The 21771-nt window shown below is 38.2% G+C and overlaps 1 protein-coding gene across 4 annotated transcripts in view; it reads left to right on the top strand.

The window, feature by feature from the left end:
* The first annotated feature begins 16644 nt into the window (after window positions 1–16644).
* The window catches only part of cacna1ia (calcium voltage-gated channel subunit alpha1 Ia), a 107028-nt gene continuing 101901 nt past the window's right edge, over window positions 16645–21771 (top strand). For all 4 annotated transcript variants that reach the window (XM_079629342.1, XM_079629344.1, XM_079629343.1 and 1 more), the window contains exon 1: window positions 16645–16751. In XM_079629342.1, coding sequence (XP_079485468.1) covers window positions 16662–16751 — 90 coding nt within the window. In that variant the 5' untranslated portion in view covers window positions 16645–16661. The remainder of the gene's footprint in view (window positions 16752–21771) is intronic.

Raw genomic sequence — 21771 nt, forward strand, 5'->3', positions numbered from 1 at the left:
GTAAAGCGCTTTATAAATAAAAATGTATTGATTGATTGATTGACATGAGGGAGGGAAGCACGGTCATTCGAAAATACTACCGGGTTTCTACTGATACAAAGCTTAATGCTAATCGGTGAAATATCCCTTTAGTGACAACTGAGATCTTACAGTGTGACATGGCTTTACAGCGATGATCATGTTCGTACAGTCTGATAAGCAACAATCGTAAAGGACTATTATAAATGGCACAGTGTGCACCCGGCTTTAGACTAGTGCTATAACATTTTTGAAAGAAAAGTCTTGTTTGAAAACTGTAATTTCCACAATTCTATTTGGTGCCATACTTCACCTCAAAAGTGTTAAGGACTTGCTGAAAAATATTATATTTTTCCTCTCATATTTCCAGTAAAGAGTGAGCAGGAAACTTGCTGAGGGAAATTCTTTTCCATTCGCATTGGTTCCCTTTATCGCTGTTTTCTCTTCTGCTATCAGTGCCAGGAGCAAACATTGTGAAAGGATAGGTCAAAAGTGATGCGATGAGGGAAACATAGGGAAATATTTGAAGACAGGGAGAAACGAAGAAGGAGGGAACGAGTGACAGATGGCCGGAGGGAGGCTGGTGTCGTTGTGGAGTCCTGCGTGTCGTCATACAGAAGTCCGTTTCCTTTGTCACTTTTACTCTCTCTCTGGTTGTTTCTACTCTCTATACACCTGTCACTTGCGTTCAATCACTTTTCTGTCCTCATCTGTCACTCTCATATACTCATATACATTATCTCGGACACTTTTTGACTATCCCCTGCCAAACAGGCAGTGTTAGGTTGAAACAAATTATAGATGTCCAATAAACAGTATAGTCAGTTGTTTTGTATATGAATGAGAGCGATCAAAACACATGGTGCTTGTAGGAAGGAAAGGCTCAGCTTATAGTTTGAAGACCCTTCTCAATGGAGACATTTCATAGATGTAGACTGCATAAATTGTATGCCTGTTTCCTATATAGCTTCCTGGAGTATTAAGTGAACTCACTTGGTAATAGGATTTGGTATAACTCAAGGGGTCAAAATTTGACTAGTTAGCACTGAAACATCTTGCAGTAAGAAGCATCTTTCTCTCTTGACAAGTTCCAAATTGTTGTGTATTCTGAAAAAAAAATATTGTTTGCAAGCAACATTTTATATATCAAAATAGATGTTTTAAAGTTGTAGAACTATGCACACATGAGCAAAGATGACAGATTTGTAATCACAACTGGCTTTAAGATGAATGGGAATGCAAGCAAATAGATTTTTCTAGATATTGTAGAGCTAATGTAGCCTGGCTAACGCCAGACCCAATTCTCGTTGAGACTTGGGTCTGGGAACCACATGCGCATTTTCTCGTATTTGAGGCGTGGTTTACGAATGCCCGGCGCCGTTTATTGGGTGCTAATAATGTCTATCAAATGCGCCTGTATGTAGCTCATAACCAATCGTTTCCATTATACCAGATGACGTATGTATAGACGCCAAAAGCTGCTCTTTTTTCAAAATAAACTTGCGTTCTAAACTACTTAGAACAATATCTAAGGCTGCATCAAAAGGTAGCTTCGCGTCTGCTGCCATGTTGAATCCATAAACAAACTGCTTAGTTGTGTCGCATAGATGTCGTCATCGTCTTGCTGCTCCCTCCCCGTTCTGTGATTGGTTCCCTAAACGAGGCGAAAATCAGGTCCATGGTTTCCAGACTGCCTTTTAGCGAGAATAAAATCGCGCTGCGCAAAGGCAGTATGGGGAAACCCAGGCTAGAGCTAATGCTATATCTATAAAAATGTTGGAAAATAATACTGTTAAATTCGTCTTTAACTTTATTTATGTTGGGGTTTTTTTCTTTCTTTTTTGGCCAATGAATCACTCAAAATATGAGGCGGATAGAGAGTTTGTAGCGATAACTGTACAAAAGAGAACAAAAAAGAACTTACTGTTGATCGGCACAGTAAGAAGAATGAAGTGTCTAACACCTCATAATTTTTTTACGGCTAGTGTGTCTTACTTTTGCCCGTCATCTCCTCTGATATGAGTTTGAGCGGCTGAAGTAGATAGGCTACACACTGTGTCATCTTATATTTTAGTTTTAGTTTTTAATGATGGGTGGCAACATTAGTTAAGGTGCAATATCGCCACCTACCATGTTAGATTGTCAAACAAATAGTTATAGGTAAGGCTGCTCTTTTATGGAAAAAAATCATAATCACGATTATTTTGGTCAATATTGAAATCATGATTTTTTTTTTTTAACATGATTGTTGGTGGGTCTTATTTCATGATATGAGTAATCTTAAATATCATTGAAATGTCACAATTATCGATTCAGCGACTTAAGCAAAAACTAATACTAGGTTAATTAATGTAAGTAAGTCCTCAACAGAAGACAAGTTAACAGTCAGCAATACAGTAAGAACAAAGAAACTAATTACAAACAACAAATGACAAAAAATACAAATGAAATAAACAGTGTTTTAGGTTTTACAGGAAGGTGTACTAACAGTGGTATTCAGCTAAATAATAGCATTCACTTAAGACATAACTGACTGTGTTTCCGAGGATACTAAACAAAACGGCATGTCAACATATTTGTGTAGGCTACTAGACTGTTTGGGCTCGAATCCGAAGCCCACAGTATACTTTGCTTGTGCAGTTCTCTTTCACAGCTTATTACGCTTTTAATAACACTGTTTAATATCAAGCACGTCCTGCAGTTTAGCAACAGTAGACTGCATTTTACAACACTCACTTATTTGAATGTTACGTTTGGCTTAGGGAGGAACGAAAGCGCGCTAATATGAAGGAAAGTAAGGTGCGCTGGACCAAATGCGGCAGCTGCAAAATAATCGTTTTATCTCGATTATCTTCTTTTCATAATTGTTGGAAGCCAAAAAAATCTACTCCGATTAATCGCAAATACCTAGTTAGGGGCCACGATATTGTCATATGTGTAGTATTAATATTATAGCAATGTTTAATTTTCAAAATATGATGGTTACCATCATATTTCACATATACCGATATATTGCGACACCCCTAACATAAATCATGTCTTTTAAAGTTCTAGAAAACTTTTGTTGGCCTGTACAAGCCACTTAAGTACTGCATTTAAAGTTCTTAAGTAAAGCAGCAGTTTGAGGTCACAGGAGAGCTTAAGCATAGAGGCCGCACACGTAAAAGCACACTCTCCCAACATGAAACGGGCCAAGATCAAACCTTGCTAAGCGTTCTGATACACACAGATAAAACACCGCTATGATCAATAGATCAAAGCCTTCTGGGACACTGAAGGATCAATTAGCACCCAGCTGGTGAGAGTGTGTGTGTTTGTGTGTGTGGGTGTGTGTGTGTGTTAACATCTGATGAAAGCTGAAAGAAAGCATCCCAAATGCCTCTTTTTCTAGAATGCATCACATCCTGATATTTATGACATCATAACTTCATTATCATCCTCATTGTCATGTTATTGCTATGGAAATGGGGTTCATGAGCTCAGTCTGTCTCTCCATCAATCCGCGGCGTGATCTTCAGTTCTTCTGACACATGAGCGGCATGCACGTATAATCAAAGCACTCATGCACTCTTTGCATCTCCCATTTTGGTTCCCCTCGCAGGAGAGACACTCTGTTTAGCTCAGTATCTAAGGAGGCACCTCATCTGATCCTGTTGCTGTGGCAACAGGGCCCGGCTTGTCTCGGGCTACTGTCAGGGTCCAGTGCAGCTTAACATCTGGGAGACAGACAACTCCCTTTCTCTCCTTCACTCTATTCTCGCCCACTCTTACACCCTTAAGACTTGTGTATGAGTGTGCAGATGTGTGCAGATGTGTAATTACGTTACTACTGTGACATTCATGATTGTTGTGCTCCGTATAGATGATTTTGAACGCAAGAATGCATCTTGCGTGTCTCCTATGCTGCTTTATTCCTCTTCAAATGGTGTTGAAGGCATTTGTAATTTTCCACTAAAAGTATGCCTATTTAAAACAAGGTAAATTAGCTTAAAGCAAAATTGTGTATTAAGATTTGTTGTCAGAAAACTTATCTTGAACTAAACATTTATCTTCCCCCATTTGGATGAGGTTTTTGTTGATTTAAATTGAATACTGTAAAAAAAAAAAAAGCAATGTGTCAGTGGCCAACTCATGCCCACCTCTAATTTAAAACGGCCTTTGAGACCAAACATGCTGGGAAGCTAACCAGGTTTTTAGATGTAGTGTGTTTTTACATGCCCTGTCCCATCTGTATTTTTAAAGATTTTTTTTTTTTTGTGGATGGATCATGCAGGAAGCATCACATTCAGTATTCACATCTCAGTGTGACACTGGATACAAGGTGTTCATTTCCACTGCAGTCAGTTCTTTTTGCAAGAATCGCTGCACAATGTCCTCTCTTCGCATCTATAAAACTGCATGGATTTTAAAGCATTAAATGAAAAGAACTTAAACATACTTTGCTCTTTGTTTGCCTGTGAAGAAGCTGTTTATTATTGCTCTAGGCTTCTCATAAAATTACAATGAAATTTCTATTACGGTATTAAAAATGTAGATGGAAGAAAACAATTGCTGCAGAACGTGTGTGTGTGTGTGTGTGTGTGTGTGTGTGTGTGTGTGTGTGTGTGTGTGTGTGTGTGTGTGTGTGTGTGTGTGTGTGTGTGTGTGTGTGTGTGTGTGTGTGTGTGTGTGTGTGTGTGTGTGTGTGTGTGTGTGTGTGTGTGTGTGTGTGTGTGTGTCTGTGGCAAGATGAAGGAAAGTCTCACTCAACATTAATGCTAATGTTGATCATTTTTAGAATATTTTGCAAATGCATGTTGCATTTAGTTGCATTATTATTTTTTTAGTCATCATCTGATTAAGGTGACCAGAAGACCATAATGAAATATGGGGACACATTGTAGGTGTGGCTGAGTGCCTGGTATGCATGTTTCAACTAATTGGCCAGTAGTGCAGACAACCCATATTCAAAAACACTTTTTTTTGTGATTTACGGTAACATTTTTTTATTGTTTGAAATGTGTATGTGTGGTAAAATCTGTAGGGGTGCCCAAACCTGTTCCTGGAGATCTACCTTCCTGCAAAGTTCAGCTCCATCCCTGATCAAACACAACTGAATAAGCTAAGGCTATGCTCATTCATCTTCATTAGATTATACTTCATTAATCTGGATACATTTCAAAATGGCATTTTCTTTTCTAAACGCTCTCTGTCCACAGTAGAGTTTTCAAGCATTTTCCAAAAGTTTCTCATCCACACTGAAACAATGGAAACCTCTGAATTCACCTTACTGCAAATGCGTAAAACCTCATAAAAGCTCACTGAGATGATACAGATGGAACAGACATAAGTTATCTTGCGATTCTTCTGGCAAGGATTATTTTATTTAACAAAATAACTCACCATTCACTAATTTGTCCAGGTCGGACTCAGTCACCATTATATGTTTAGTATAAAATGCAACTACCCTCATGTTTTGCCGCAGGACAAATGAATTGCAGGACTGTGATAATGAAGAGTGTACAAAGTAACATATTTTTAGCAGCAGCGTGACAGTGATTACCACAGATATATGTCAGTACAATATGCTTTACATGACTAAACATGCGTCATCGTTTTCGAAAGCCTCCGGTTTCTGTATCCACTTGGTAGAGCATTTTCAAAAAAAGCCATCTCAGTGTGGACAGAAGGCAAAACAAAGAACAAGATGCATTTTTACACGAAAACATTAGTGGACAAGGCCTAAATAAGATCTTGGATCAGGGTTGGAGCTGAACTCTGCAGGTAGGTAGATCTTCAGGAGCAGGATTGGACACCCCTGCTGTAGAAGAATAATTAGCTTTTGGTTGTTGAATTATTGAAAATTAATTTACGACCCAAATGTAATAGCTACAATACCATTTTGGAATGTGCATTCATTTTCAGTAGTAATTGAACAGTCAGTTGTGATATACAAGTATAGGATATATACAAATATGACATTTTAATAGTACCTAATAGGGCTGCACGATTAACCTTTATCGCATCAATATTGAGGTTTTAACTCCCGCGATAACCTAACCTCAGGAGTCTGAGGTTTTTTCCCCCGCCTCTGACATTTGAGTGACAAACCTATTAGCCAATCAAAATGGTCGAATCTCGCGTTCCTGGCTTGCTGGCCAATTAGAAATGGCAATGGAAACAAGGTTGTATGCAGTGCTCCGGCTTTCTGTCAGCAGCAAAGCAGCTAACACTAGTGTTGTCAAAAATACTGAAATATCTGAACGGTACCAATACTAATTTCCCGAAGTATCGATACCAGCCGAGCGGTCACTTTCACTTCTCTCTAAAGGCGCGTTGACAAACACCACACGTGACGCACTCGTCTCATTCGCTCTGGTTAAATAGCAAAAGTGAAGTGAATGGAAAGATGGCGTGGGCGGCGCCCCCGCGACCGGCTTTGGTTGATTGATAAAGAACACCGCGAGCGGGCATGTCGGAGAATAGCGCGGACAAGCGTAAAAACACACCGTGAGCGGGCATGTCGGAGTCGGAGAATAGCGTGGACACGCGCTACACACCGCGTGCCGGAGAATAGTGCGGACACGCGCTTCACACTGCGAGCGGGTATAAATATCGCAGACACGCGCTTCACACTGCGAGCGGGCTGCGGGCACCCAAAAGATTGTTTGACAATCAATAATCCCTCACATCACTCATTTTTTAAAATTATTTTATAGGTGTAAAAAGACTTAAGGAACAGGCTCCAGCCAGGGGTACCATTTAGCAAGCATAGGCTACGCTCAGCATCAGGGGTGTTTGTTGTTTGGACAGACCTTTCCCCACTGCTAAAAAAATCCTAAAGGAAACACTGTAACTCTTCTCGTTTTAACTTTTCTGAAACATTAACCAAGATGGCCTAGTATTTTTGTTGATATGAGTCTGTGTTGTCTCGTTTTTTCACCGTAATTCTATTATTTTATTACTTATTTTATTATTTTATTATATTATTACTCTTATTTTAAAATGTGTGCAATATAACAGTTTCATGTTCAGTAAATGGCAGTGGACTACATAATTATTTTGTTTTTCTAATTGTAAATCTAAATCTAATAAGAATTCATTTTCTATTTTTCAGTGTTAAAGAATTTAAAAACAAATGACCAAGTGTTTAAGTTAATTTCCATTATGTCTTCTTATTCTTTGGTATTTAGGCGTATTTAATAATCATGAAGCATCAAACAATCTCATTACCTCAATCACTATGTATGTAGTTTATTTAACCCTCTGTGTCGAAGTAACAACACATTTTATTCATAATTTTAGGTTTTATGCACTTAAAAGTATCGAACGCAAAAATCGAAAATCGCACCGCAATCGCAATATTTGTCAGAAAAACCGCAATTAGGTTTTTTCTCAAAATCGTGCAGCCCTAGTACCTAACAATTGTGCTTCCCTAAAATCAGCTGGGAGAGAATTCAGAGGCAATTAATATGAGCTTTGTTATGATTAATGAGGGCTAACCTGCTGTTTCTTATCATTGTACTCATATTTGCATGATTCAGTAGTTTCGAGGTATGTGAGAGTTTCTGTCTTAACATGATGGGGCTGTTGAGGAGGTCAATGGTTTTAGTGAAGTGTGTACTCTATGTGTGCATGTCTCACTTTGAGTAGTGACACCCAGCCAGTGTCTGCCTACTTTATCTGGAGGCTCAACACACTGTGCTCTTTTGACCAGTATGTGCGCAGCAATTAGCAGATAAAAATATGAGAAAATGTACGAAGAGAGAAATTATGGAAAGACCTGAAGTGATTTAGCAGAATGTGATAATACAGACTGGATTGGACTGAATGGATTTGGAGACTTCAGTACCCATGATACAGTAGGGGTGGGCGATATGAGCAAAAATACATATCACAATATTTTTCGATGTCCGGACGATATTGATATTATATGGCGATTTGAGAAAAAAAAAATTGGAATCACATTTCCACCTTAGTTAAATGATAGGCAAAATATGCATTTAAACCCTATATAACTAGAAAAAGGTGAGGGATTACATTAGACATAAAAAATGAAAAATCTTTTACAATTTAATGGGGTACAATGTTTGCATGGTTTTGTATTATTGCTTGACACAAATTTCACGATTTCAATTCAATTCTTGTTATTTGATAATATTGACTCATTTGGATAAATATTAGGTACACAAGATGGGTGTTCATTTTCTCAAGAAAAAAAAAACCCTCACCTAATGCTGTAAACACGGAGAGCCCTATATCAGCTGGTAGTAGCCTATAATTTAAGGTTAAAAATATAAATATAATGCGTTTATTATAACAACTTTATTTAATGACGTAATTTTTTTTTATAATAAATATGTAATATAGTGCACATATTTAGCAAAATACTCTATATATAGCTCTTTTTTCTAGCCAACTAACGTTCTATATATGGTCATTAAATGGCTTTCCTGAGGTAAATGTTATGACATAATTGTTCTCCAGCAGTTATTGACCTCTTTTCGCAGTTGAAAAACACTGATTGATCGATATTATGTATGAGTATGAGGAATATACATTTCGGTAAGTTGTATGTATCTCTCAACATTGTTCATTCGTGTTTATTTACTAGTAGCCTAGAGATGACCGGTTCACGTGCCGCTTGAACTAATGCGCTATATAGGATATGTCACCTCACATTTACAAGCGGGAAAAAATATTGTTTGAATTTCGTAATAAAATTGACAGAATCTGAGAGCTGAGACTTTTTATATCATAAGTAACATGCTCGGTCTTGTCTGTCGGTCTCCGTGTCCTCTTTGCTTCGCGATTTTTCTGTGCGTGAGGAAATGGATGTGTGGCGTGTGAAAGTGTAATGGTGCGTTCACACCGGACGCGAATAGCGCGTCAGGCGCGAGTGATTTCAATGTTAAGTCAATGCAAAGACGCGTTACGCGCGTAAAAAATTCCTGCGGCGCGAGGAATGCGTTGGTAGCTCTGTTAAATCTCACGCGTTTGCAAATATGCGCGCTTTCTTGCTGTTGTGTTTAAGGAGGCGGGTTTGTGCTCTATTAACTTGGACTGTTACCATGCTCTCGGTGTTTGATTATTAAAGCCTGTGTGCATCCCGCGAGTTGGACACAGTAGAGAGAAGGTTAAACGTTCAGTACAGCCTCGATTCTGTGTCGTCATTAGTAGTGTTAAAAGTTGTAAAAGAGCACCAAATTGAACAAAACAATATAACTAAAAAATTTTAATTTATGAATATCAACCGGTATTCTCGGTATCGCAAAATCCATATCATGGCACAACATAATACCGGTTGTCACGTTCATACCGGTATAGCGCCCACCCCTATGATACAGTGCTGCTCAAGTACAACTCGAGTGAATGTATATCGGTTTACCCTCAATAGAAGGCATTCACACAGGACATGTTCTTGTATGTAAAAACAAAACCTTGTCTTAGCACAACATAATGTAACAAATGTATCAAAACAGGTCATCAGGTTTGCTTGACGTGTGAGAACCACTGAATATATTCTTGCGTATCAAGCAAGTATGGTTGAGCTTCCATTTACCATATGCATTTAGCACTCTATGTATGTTTGCTGTTCCATGTTTTTCGGAGAAGAGCGAAAAGTCTTAAGAGTTTGGAACAACATGAGAGTGATTCATTTATGGCAGACTTTTCATTTTCGGGTGAACTATCCCAGTTTAAACGTACCTCTCAGTACCTTTCAGAAACCTTGAATCAGTAGGTGTAGTCATGTGACCTGCTCTTCTCATTCCCATGTATCTTCAGTCAATAAAGAGGCTACTGCTTGGATGTCAGTTTCTACTGTTCTGCTGATCATGGTTAATATTAGTTAGATAGGTTTGTAGAGATAATCTTGGGTTAGAGGACTGGAGTGAGTTTTTAATTTTACTGGAAGATGAGTCTGCTCCCACAGACAGCTATGAGTCACCACGGCCTTCATCAACAGAGTTTCACACGGACACTCACACTTCACACCACACGATCCTCTAACGAGAGTGCAGCACGCAATCACTCGCACACACATCCAGTGTACCAGAAGAGCAGGCACAGTTCAAACTGCATGTACAAACCCACACAATTAAGGACAATGATGCAGGCAGAGTTCAGAGGTGCTCTGTGGATTGTACACAAGGGAGAACCACACTGTTTCACTTTACAGAGCTGTAGAGTACTCCAGGGACACGCATACTCGCTTTTGTGGTGAGATAGCGGTGAAAGGTTTTAGTTAACTGCTGTTATTAATCCTCCTCTTAACATCTCTTAACACCAATAACCAGAGCAAGTGTCGCACACTCTCGCTTCAAAGCACACACTGCCCGCGAGCTCTTTACATACGCTCACTTAATGCTAATGTGTGGAGGGTGGTGGGAGTGCTTCTGGAATTTGTTCCCTTTTCCACTGAGAGTTGCGTGGTTAAAGCGGAACGGCAAAACGAACGCAGAGGCAGTCAGCTGAGCAATGGCTGCGGTTGTTTGCACAGCTCCGCGTGGCTGTAGGTCGTCCGAGGCGAAAGAGGTTCTGCATAGCTTGAGCGTTCATTGGATAATGTCCAATCCCGCCTCAGAAGTCTCTATCAGAGATCGAAAGACTGAATGATAATGAGGACAGTTTGTGGGAGAATCTGTAAACCCTGTCCTTCATTTTTTATTTTTTTCAAGCACATTTGATTTGCTGATTCAAAGTGATTAAATGACTCATGTCATTCAAATATATCAAATATTCGTATAAAGCTCTGTGAGCTGCCCTGCTGGAAATAAAGAGACTTAATCCAGCCTAGAAAAACTTGCTGGTTTTAGAGAGGTTTTGGACCCTTTAAAGGAGAACTCCGGTCAATTTTAACATTGAGCTAATTTTTTTGTAAATTTGGAGTGCTGTCAATACAGAGAACAACGACAAAAATCGGTGTTGCCTACACCGTGTTATCCTCTTTTTAAAATTTGCACCCTATTGACTTGAATGGGGCAAGTTTTAAACCTGCTTTTAGCCTCTTAACATCCTTGATGTGTCATTACAAGTGCCCAGCCATGTTGAGTGATTCCTTCAGAGTGAACACGGTGAATCTGACTGCATTAGATGTGGAAGATATTAATAAAAATGATGTTATTTCAGCCAGCGCAAATTACATCCTGTTTTCGGTTGAAGTCCAAAGTAGTCGATTGTCGAGTTCACGCGCATAGGTTTAGTTACCTATGATCACGTGCGTGAACTCGGCAATCGACTACTTTGGACTTCTCGTTGGGTCGTCTCTTCACAGGCGTCGAGTTGCCATATAAGCAAGTATCCTTGTGAAACATAGTCAGTTATGTCTTAAGTGAACATAAACAGTTGAAAAGAAAATGTGTATGTAACAGTATGTGACAGCAGCCAAAAAAAAACTACAGCTGTCTTTGTCCTCAATGTTAATCAAACAATAAAAGACAGAGAATATCACTCACTGCTCTTGACTGGTTGAGCCTTGCTCGAGCAGCTCTAAATATTCACTGTGCTATTAAAGTAAATATTAAATATGATAATAATAGCAATAATTATTTTCGATTTTCTGCCCAATATATATATATATTTTTTAAATGCATTGAAAATACAGTTATAAGTACTTTGTATCGACAAGTACTAAAAATAAATAAAAATAAGTATCGTATCGGACTCGTTCTGGAAAAAGTGGTATTGGTACACACTTGTAGCCTTTGAGTACAAAAGTTCACTTCCACGATGAACACAAAGTGATATGTCTACACCTTTTCCTACCTCTAATTCTGTTTCACTGTGTCTCGCCCTCTATCTACCAGTGTCTTGTCCATCTTAATGGCAAATCCAACAATGTTACAATGCCTTTGGATTCTTTCACTTCAGGGTGCCAATTACAGCAAGCCTTATCTTCATCCTCCTCCTCCTCCTCTGTCGTCTCTGTATTATGTTGACTCAAACATAAGCTGTGTCTGTCTTAATCAGCTTGCACTTGTAACTGATGGAGCTGCTCTCAAAATGAACTTGTTTCATCACTAATCACACTTATCATAACCCCCCTCTCTCTCTCTCTCTGGCTCTGATGACATGTGCATTGGCATAGATGCTGTGCTGTTTTCCTGGGTCTCAGTAGGCCTGATTGTAAGTGTCTGTGATTGGCTGTTGATACTCTGACCCTCCCCTTTTTCTGATAGGAGCTTTCTCATACATCATGCATGATCTTATCATTGAGCCATTTTGCATATCTGTCAAAGGTGCAAGTTTTCTGAATTGAGAATATATACTGGCCTTGAACATTGCATGATCATATTATGGTATTTTAAAGGTTCCTAATTTTGTTTTGGAGGTCTCCTGCAATACCTATACATGCATCAAAGGTATAAATGCAAATACTTATAATACCTTTAAATGGCAAATTAGACCAGTAACATGAAGTTTTACACTTGCCAAAAAGTGATTTAAAGCCTGCACTTATTGAGTGAACTGTTCTTTCTGCCTAAATATTACTTGATTTCATTCATGATGGTTATATTTGACAGCTCATTCAGTCCTTTTTACCTGTTGAAATACCTTTCAAAGGGTCAATACACTTTTTGGCAAGTGTAAAACTATGTTACTGGTCTAATTTGCCATTTAAAGACATTTAAAAGAGGTAAAATGACTGGATAAGATATAAGAATGAGCTTCAGTGTCTTTCACTTATTAACGTACCCATCTCTTAATGCCAGAGACCGCACTATATCTTTATATGACATTCCTAATTCAAAGTAAAATGTTGTTTCATCCCTTAACAACATAATTTTGTTCATTCCCTTTAACATAACTCGTGGCCACGAGAAATAGATGTTGTTTTCTCAAAATATGAAGTCGTGGCCATGACTGTTACATCGCGCGGCCACAATATAATGATGTCGTCACCTCAACAAAATTATCTCGTGGCCACGATTTATTATCACGTTCCCACGAATTAATATCTCGTGGCAACAACATATTATCACGTTCACACGAGTTGATATGTTGTGGCCACGACAAAACTAAGTGAGCCGAACATGTCCCCTCCCGTCACCGTTATTCGCTATCCATTTGAAATAGACTATTTAATCTATAAACAGTCAAATCCCATACTGAATGTCGCTAAGAAATAGGTCAGATACATACAATGTCCTTGTCTTGCATTATGATAATAAAACTCGCGCATTCACTTAAGCAATGTTAGCCATTATATACATATTTATTCAAATTAGCTGAATCTATTGGCAGGGCAGGACCAATAAGCTCAAACCCAACAGCCTATTAAAGGTGGGGTATGTGATTTGCAAAACGGCTGGCAGATTTTGAAAATACACAACTCAAATGGTCCTACCTTCTTTCACTTGACTCCACCCATTCAAAGAACATGGACATGGATGGGGGGGATGGTACGACCGATTGATTGACGCACTTACTGTCAAATGATTCTAGGTGGTCTTGGAAATGATTGGCTGGAGTTTTTCGAGTCCTGCCCGTTCCACAGATGATTAAATTGCTTAATTTTTATTTCAGTGCTTCTAACTCAGTGGCTGTAAGTGGGTTAGAAATAGGATTTTAAGTGATTTTGAAAAAAATGGCCAAAAAAGAGAATTACATACCCCACCTTTAAACAGATTACCTCAAATAAAAGTATTGTTGTTTGTTACCACGGCAACCACTTGTGTTTCTGGGTTCTAATCATAGGGTTCTAATGTGCTTCTCGTCTATGAGAAGTATTTGTGCATGGTGGGTGGCAAAATCGCAAGAAAAGCTTGACGTGTGCAGCACAATTATACATTTAAGCGGATTCTCTTCGTTATCAACTGTCGATATAGCAACTGTTCAATTGTCAAGTAAGTTTCATTCATAATGTTTCTCGTTTCTCGTTAAAATGTCATACCATATTGTCCCTCATAACCGGTAATATAACAGTAAGCTTAATTTTTATACTAGTTTCACATGACATCGAAAAAAAATTGAAAAGTTTTGTGTAGGCTTTTAAAATACTCATTCACCTTGCTCATTTTCCGAGTAGGCAATCATTTCTCTCAAACGCCGAGAGTGAAAACCAACGCATGCAAAATATGAGGTAACTTTATTAAAATAAAACAGTTTTAATACTTTTCCCACTGCATATGTACACTAAATATATAGCCTTTACATTAAAACAATATATTCATTTTAAGATTTAACATGACAGTAATTTAAACATAGCCGTTGCAAAAAATAATAATAAAAAATAATATATATATATATATATATATAAAGCAAAACATTAAATGTACAAAAAAAGTAAACGACTAACGTTAGTATTTCCAAGTTGACTAGCAGAAGCATTATCATTTAGTTGACTAGTCTCGCACATCCCTAGTATTTTCAAGATGATCTCTCCTTTGTATCTTTGAAACTATACCTTTTTGCACTATCTTGCCTATTAAATTGGATTTATAGGGAGCGCAAATTTTGTATAATTTTTTTTGCATTTATTTGGGCCTATGCAATTCATGGTAATATTAACAAATGCCAATATTTGATTTTTAAGATCCTTTTCCCCCCTTAAATATTAAACAGAGTTGGAACTGTGTTTGTTTGCCACTAGATATCAGTCCCGGAAGCAAAATCAAGTGCAATTCCTCATCCTCACTGATCCCACTGTGTCTATCTACGGTACCTTTTTTCCCAATAACATTTTTGAGTGAAATGTTTTCCCTGTGTGCATGTGATTGTCTCATTTCACACTCCTTCAGCCTTCCTTCCATCTTTCCTTAAATAAACAGGCCATGTTTCTGTCAACATATCGTCTTTGGCTCGCTCTCTCTTTCTCTCTCTCTCTCCCTCTCTCTCTGTGATGTGTTCTGAGAGATTGATTCTGTGCTCCTGTCCCTTTAATGTCATTTAAGTGTTTCTGTGGGCGCTTTTTCCCTCTGCCAAAAGCCCGCCTCAGAACCTGATGAGGTATCAACAATAATATAAAAAAGAAAGGAGCAATTTCCTGTAGTAACCATAGCGAACGCTTTGCTGCATGATGCTGATGCTTGCTTTACCCCTATGGGGGTTGCGGTCTCCATTCTAATGATTAAAGCAGGAACACAAGCCTGCAAGGCTTTTTACAATATTACACATGCAAGTTCAAAGTGTGGCCAACACTGTGGCAAATCCCTTAGTCTAATAGCACATGCATATTAAAATGTACTTTTTTTCTCATTCAAAGTTTGGGTATGGTTGAAGAGCAAAAAAAAAAATTTGCTTAAAAATCACATTTTACTGAGTGCCAGAAGCCTGTTTCCGGTGCAGTGCGTTTTTGGTACTGTAGGTCCTAATTAATTGAGGAATGTATAGCGCTGTTAGATCCAGCACAAAGTGAAATCAGCAGCCATTTTGCCCTGTGGCTAACAGTTCAAACACTAGAAAATGTTTCATGAAAACAGGAAATAAAAGGCAAGGGTTGGAGATTAGAGGCAAGATGGAGGGAGAAGGAGAGAAACATGATGGAGTGAACGAGGAAGTTAAACGAGGAGGGGCAGACGGTATGTGCAAACAGAAAAAAATTGCTCGCTAAAAGGTTGACCAAGCCGGAGGAAAAGAGGGAGTAGAGTAAATTGAAAAAGAAATGGTCCATAAAGGTGAAGAGATGAGGCTTGTAGAGATTTAGTGGAGAGGCCTGAAGATTTCAGTCCAGCTAACAGGCCTGAGGGAGAAGGGGGTTTCAATTTGTTTTGTGTTTCTTTGTGCTGTGCTTTCACTGTGAAGGTTGTATTAATTGAGTGGCCCAATTCATACATTATAATGTTTATTAATTTGTTGATGTTACATTGGCACGAATAAACTGCACCTGTCATGTAAGCTAATATACATCTAAAATCCACATGATGTTATGTTTCATGATGATTGGTGAATATTTACAACACGATTTGCCTTTCAGATTTATCATTATTAGTGGTGTCTGCTAAGCCATCAACCCCAAACACCGCTAATGATGGAACATAAATCTGTAAAACTAATCTTGTTCCTGAATTTGAATAGGAAACATTAAATACTCCCATAAATAAATCAGAAACCTAAACATTAAGCTTCAGCATGGAACACATTCTGCTAGCAATCACCAAACTGCATTGCTACACTATCATTCAAAAGTTTGGGATTTTATATATAAATAAACAGTAATATTGTAACATTGTAATAACTTTTCTATTTTAATATATTTCTATTTATTTTTTTCTGTTGATGGTCAAGCTGAATTTTCAGCATCATTACTTTAGTCTTCAGTGTCACATGATTCTACAGAAATCATTGTAATATGATTTGCTGCTCAAAAACATTTGTGAAAACAGTTGTGCTGCTTAATACTTTTATTAAAAATTTTATTTAATGAATAGACATTTCAAAATAACAGCATTTATTTGAAAACAAAATAATCGCTAAAAATGTATTTTATTTTTCACTTTTGATCAATTTAAAGTGTTTTTGTTGAGTAAACATTTAAAAAATATATATATTACTGACTCCACACGTTTTAACAATATGTACGCATCTTGGTAGCAATTTTCCCAAAGGTAAGCACCTTCAGAAAATGAAAAAGTCTATTTTTGTGTTTTATTGCATTTATGTGTCTGCTGAAAAACATTAGCCTTAACATATGCTTCCTCACATGGTTCGAGCGCATCAGTATCATGGTGATCCTGCTGAACTGCGTCACTCTGGGAATGTACCAGCCCTGCGAGAACATCGACTGCACCTCAGAGCGCTGCCAGGTTCTACAGGTCAGTATGAACGCACATAGTCCTGCACACAAACTAGCTCTTTTTCAAAACCTTGTGGGCAAGGCAGTATTGTAAATGCCATGGAACAATCGCACATGATCATTTCATTGCACAGCATAAACATGTACACACTCTATTAAATGATTAGCTCACCTAAAAACTGTCATTGTTTACTCACTCTCATATCGTTCCACCTGTATAATTTACTTTCTTTCATGGAGCACAAAAATAATATATTCTGAATAATGCAATTTGGTCGCTATTTTCAATTTAGGTACAGTACAATAAATGAAGACTGGGGCTTTCAAGCATTACATAAAAGTATTATAAAAGGGGGTTAATAGGATGGTTCACTGAATTTATAATCTTCTGAAGGCATTTATGAGAGAAGTAACATCAGATTCATGAACTAATTAGGGCTGCAGGATTCTTTCTAAAATGTGAATCAAGGTGGAATGGGAGTTCACGATTCTCACACACTATTCTCATTTTTTTCAACCAAAACATTTATTTTATATAAAAATATAAAAAAGTGCTGTCTACACAGGTTATAATAAAGTGCTGGACTTAAAAGTAATAAAAACAGTCTCTTGTCCTAACTCGTACTGTATTTTGTGGTGATGTATGAGGTGGTTGTAGAGATTGGTGGTGTTACCTTGTGGTAAAGCACTGCTTACAGATTATGAGTCCTTGTGCAATGCGTCAGGTTTAACCCAAAAAAGTTCCACCCGGTGCAATGTGCTCCTTTTTTCTGTACTAATATTGTTTCGTCGTCAGAAAATGAGTATATTTTGTCTGATACAGGTGAAACTCGACAAAATAAGAATATCGTGCAAAAGTTCATTTATTTCAGTAATTCAACTTAAAAGGTGAAATATATTATATATTATATAGACTCATTACATGCAAAGCGAGATATTTCAAGCCATAATCATCAAAATTATAACAAATAAAGGCTTGAACTATCTCACTTTGCATGTAATGAGTCTATATAATATATAATATATTTCACCTTTTAAGTTGAATTACTGAAATAAATGAACTTTTGCACGATATTCTTATTTTGTCGAGTTTCACCTGTATCAGACAAAATATACTCATATTTTCTTACCAATGTAGCCTATGCAATAAACACTCCCTTTATCTTATAAATAAAACAGTGATTTTGACTTTTGTCTACACTACAGCCTCTGTATGTGCAACACCCTCAGACATTCATTATGCACATTCATGTCATTCCAAACCTTTCTTTCTTCTGTAAAATATATTTTAATGTTTTGGCCATACAATGAAAGTCATTGGGGTCCAAACAGAAACACTGAGACTTTTTTTTTTTTAAATATGGTCATCCTTTCTGCTGAAAAACATGAGGGTGAGTAATTTTCTTTTTTTGGGTGAACTATCCCCTATAAGTTATACAAGGATGAAACAATATAGGAAAAGCACTGTGCAGTAAGTCATCTTATAGGCCTTTAGTCTGAAAGAAGAAAAGTTATGGAGATATTCTCCTAATTGCTAGGCTTTCGACCAATTCAAATGAGTTGTATTGCAATTCTCAATAACTTCCTACAGTGCATTGCCCAATTAAGAGATAATGCTGACAGTGCTGATGCCTTACCTTACATCTCTGGCTTACCTGTGAAAGTTGCATACGTTAAGGCAGGCCATAGGCATCAGACAGCAGCTTTACCTTCTCATAGGTGCAGCTGAAATGGAGCGAGAGCCATGACTCAATGTTTTATAAGCCAAGATGGCTGACAGTACTCCCTCAGTGAGCTCTCGCTGTTTAAAGCTACACTTTCATTGTGTAAAAAGAGTTTTGAAAAGAAGAAATGCAAATGAAGGTCTGCAATGCGATATTTCTCACATTAGCTTTTTGGATTGACTGCAAAACAAAAAGACGGGGTTGAAATTAAAACTGTGTGGGCAGGAACGAGAGTCTGTCTCTCTCCTGCTTGCTGTGTGTGTACGGACTCGTATAGAGAGCCATATGTCATGTATGGCGTGTGGAAGAAGGTAGCTTTAGAGGAAGCATCCTCTTGGCGCCAGGATGTTTGCGTCCTCTGGTCCCACAGGGGATCTTAAACCAGTGCTGTTTTGCTCGCATGCACCGGCCGGTTTCAAACTCTCCGTTTCTCGCGCGGGCTGCCATCCAAATTGGCATCGCCTCTTATAGCCTCTTCCCTGTATCACACATACACACACTGTAGTGTGAAACAAAACCTGTATCAGCTCTACTTGGCAACTGGACATGCAAAGTGACTAAGAGCACAACGTAACAGACGTTCTTTTTTCTGCACACGTGTGCAAGAAAATTACACTTCTCACATCTTTATAATTGTCCCCGCAAAGTCGAACTTAAAAACTAAATGAGTGACCGACGTAAGAAGAAAAAAAAGCCATTGATGAGGGTGATTACGGCCTGAGTGGTCTGTGTAATCAGTCGTTAAAATCCCAGCTATCTGTGGTGTCGTAATGAGAAAGCAGCGGGGCTTTGACGGCGACAATCACACGTCGGAGTGTTTGTAAGGAGCTAATGAACTGCCCTCTTAAAGTATGTGTACTCGCTCTCAATTGTTTATGAAAGACACGCTTTATGTCAAGCCGATCATCTGCTCTGATCAGTCATCTCAGTGTCGGTTGGGAAATGAGATCTGGGGTGGGTCATCCAGGGTCAGGTGAAGTGAGGCTGAACAAGCTGGGTGTTGACTGGACTTCATAATCAATTGTTCATTTACACAAGGGTTTTTGAGGGACCTTTCCTTTCAGGCTCATTCAGCTTTTGACTCTCTCAGGATCTCATTAGCTCTCATTGGCAGTCAGACATTGTTTTAGAAAATTTTTGCTGTGCAACACATAGCTAAGTATTTCGGTCACTATGTCCTTCCTAGAGCAAAATTAGCATTTTCATTCAGTCTGTCTGTTTTAGTTTTGTCCAGCTGTGTCTTATGTAACATAATTTCACACAGCTAAAGTCATACCATTCTGTATTTGTCTTGAAATTATGCAATCTAATTTAAATATAAAACTTCTCATCTCACTCGTGGTTGTCGACTAATCGCACGTGTTTATTAATAAGCCAAATCATAATAATGAGCCTTTAATTGCCTATACATAGCCTAATTAGCGCTCAAGCGCACGCAAAAAGCTTGCCTCAGTCCACCGGCAAAAGTAATGATTATCAATGTGTCATGAAAAAACAGCAAGGAGACTGTCTGAACATTTTTATAATTTATGGATAAACTAGTGTTTTCTGTTTTTTTTCTAGTGATGAAGTTTACGATGCTGACTCGTCATCTCCGCAATATTGCATGCACCTATTTGCACGTTTCATAACATAATCTGAGAATATTTGTATTCCATTTGAATCGGTTAATTTAAAAATAGAAATTTCAAGACGGAGGCGACAGAAAGCTCATACTGATTGTTTTGTTTATTTTACAAAAGCACAACGTTTAGTTATTGTGAGTGCACACAAATAAAATGAGTCAGTTTCGAATGATGTTTTAGGCTATTATTGATGTAAGACCAAAAATGACTGAGTATTTTAAGTTAAATCTCAGTGATCACGCCGGCGCCTACATGTCATGCAGTAAGTGCTCTATACTTCAGCTTCCACACTCCACACAAACACTTGCACCTAATAATAGCGTACATTTATCTAGGTAAACGACAAGTAGCCATGTAAAGTTGCTACTACTTACATGTTTAAAACGATAAGCCATATTTGAGGTAAATGTTTTCCTGCACATACTGTAATTACTGTTAATTGATCTGTCTCTAACGGCCACAAGGTGTTTGTTTTTTTCTTTGACTAATTTTTGTTCAACTAATGCCGGGTGCACACTGATTTATAATAGTCCTTTATGATTGTTGCTTGTCAGACTGTACAAACATGATCATTGCTGTAAAGCCATGTCACACTGTAAGATCTTGTCATTAATGTCAGACTGTACGACAGTCAAGGCACGTTAAAAACGGATGCACGTAAGAAAACTTTTACAGCATCAATCAGTGACGGTAAGATGCATTTCACGCGGGACTGAAATGGTGGCTACAAATAAATCTCTAACGTTAATTTTGGTCATGGCTTGTCTTGAAAAACAAAGACAATTTAACGGTCGTCGTGGGAGAAGTCACACTGCAGGACTTGAGAGTCAAATCTTCTGACAAATCTTCAAAAATGTTATCGCAACGGTCATTAATCGGCTGTCGGTGAACATGTCAAACTAACAATCGAATACTTCAGATTTTAGCCTAGGATCAGAGGATTCTTTTAAGATTAGCTAAATTGTAGCCTGGGAAAACCCAGACCACTTCCGGCAAATTTAGATTTGCTCTGCAAGTGGGTCTGGCAAAGAGCCCATTGAAACCCATTTCCAATCCGTCGAAATCGCGGCACCAATCAGAAACGTTAGGGCGGGCTTTACACAATGACGACAGAGCAGAAACGGTGACACAGATTTTGTACATTACAAAGATGGATGCCGCCGTGGAACATCACAACATCACTCGTTCGAATCAGCTATCGCGTCTGTTTCAAGCTATTTAAAATTGTCATTTTCGTTAACACAAACAGAGAATTGCTGAGAGTCTCGAGATGTTTCTCCGTCGCTCTGCATACGTCATGACATTCATCGCTCTGATTGGTTTTAGATCTATCCGACGTCCGTTGGTGACGCCCCTGTGGAAATGAATTGTCTGTGGAGCTTTGCCAGACCCTAACTCAGTTACAACTGAGAGTGGTCTGGGTTTTCCCAGGCTAGCTAAATTGGTCTCAGACGGCCAACATCGCACAGTTTGCACCCGGCTTCAGCCTCTTCTTCATTAAGGGCCAGCCCTAGTTGTCTCTAATTTCAAAAGACTACAGATGTCTTTATTTATTTATTTTAAGACAAGTTTGGCCTGTTATAGAGCAAATAAACAAAAAATTAATTTGCTTAAAAAAATCGGCAGCCGGTATCGGAATTGGCCAATTTGCTTTAAAAACGGAATTGGAAAATCATGATTGATGCATCAC

Source organism: Phoxinus phoxinus (genome assembly GCF_949152265.1).
Source record: "Phoxinus phoxinus genome assembly, chromosome: 1".
In the NCBI taxonomy this organism is placed as follows: Eukaryota; Metazoa; Chordata; class Actinopteri; order Cypriniformes; family Leuciscidae; genus Phoxinus; species Phoxinus phoxinus.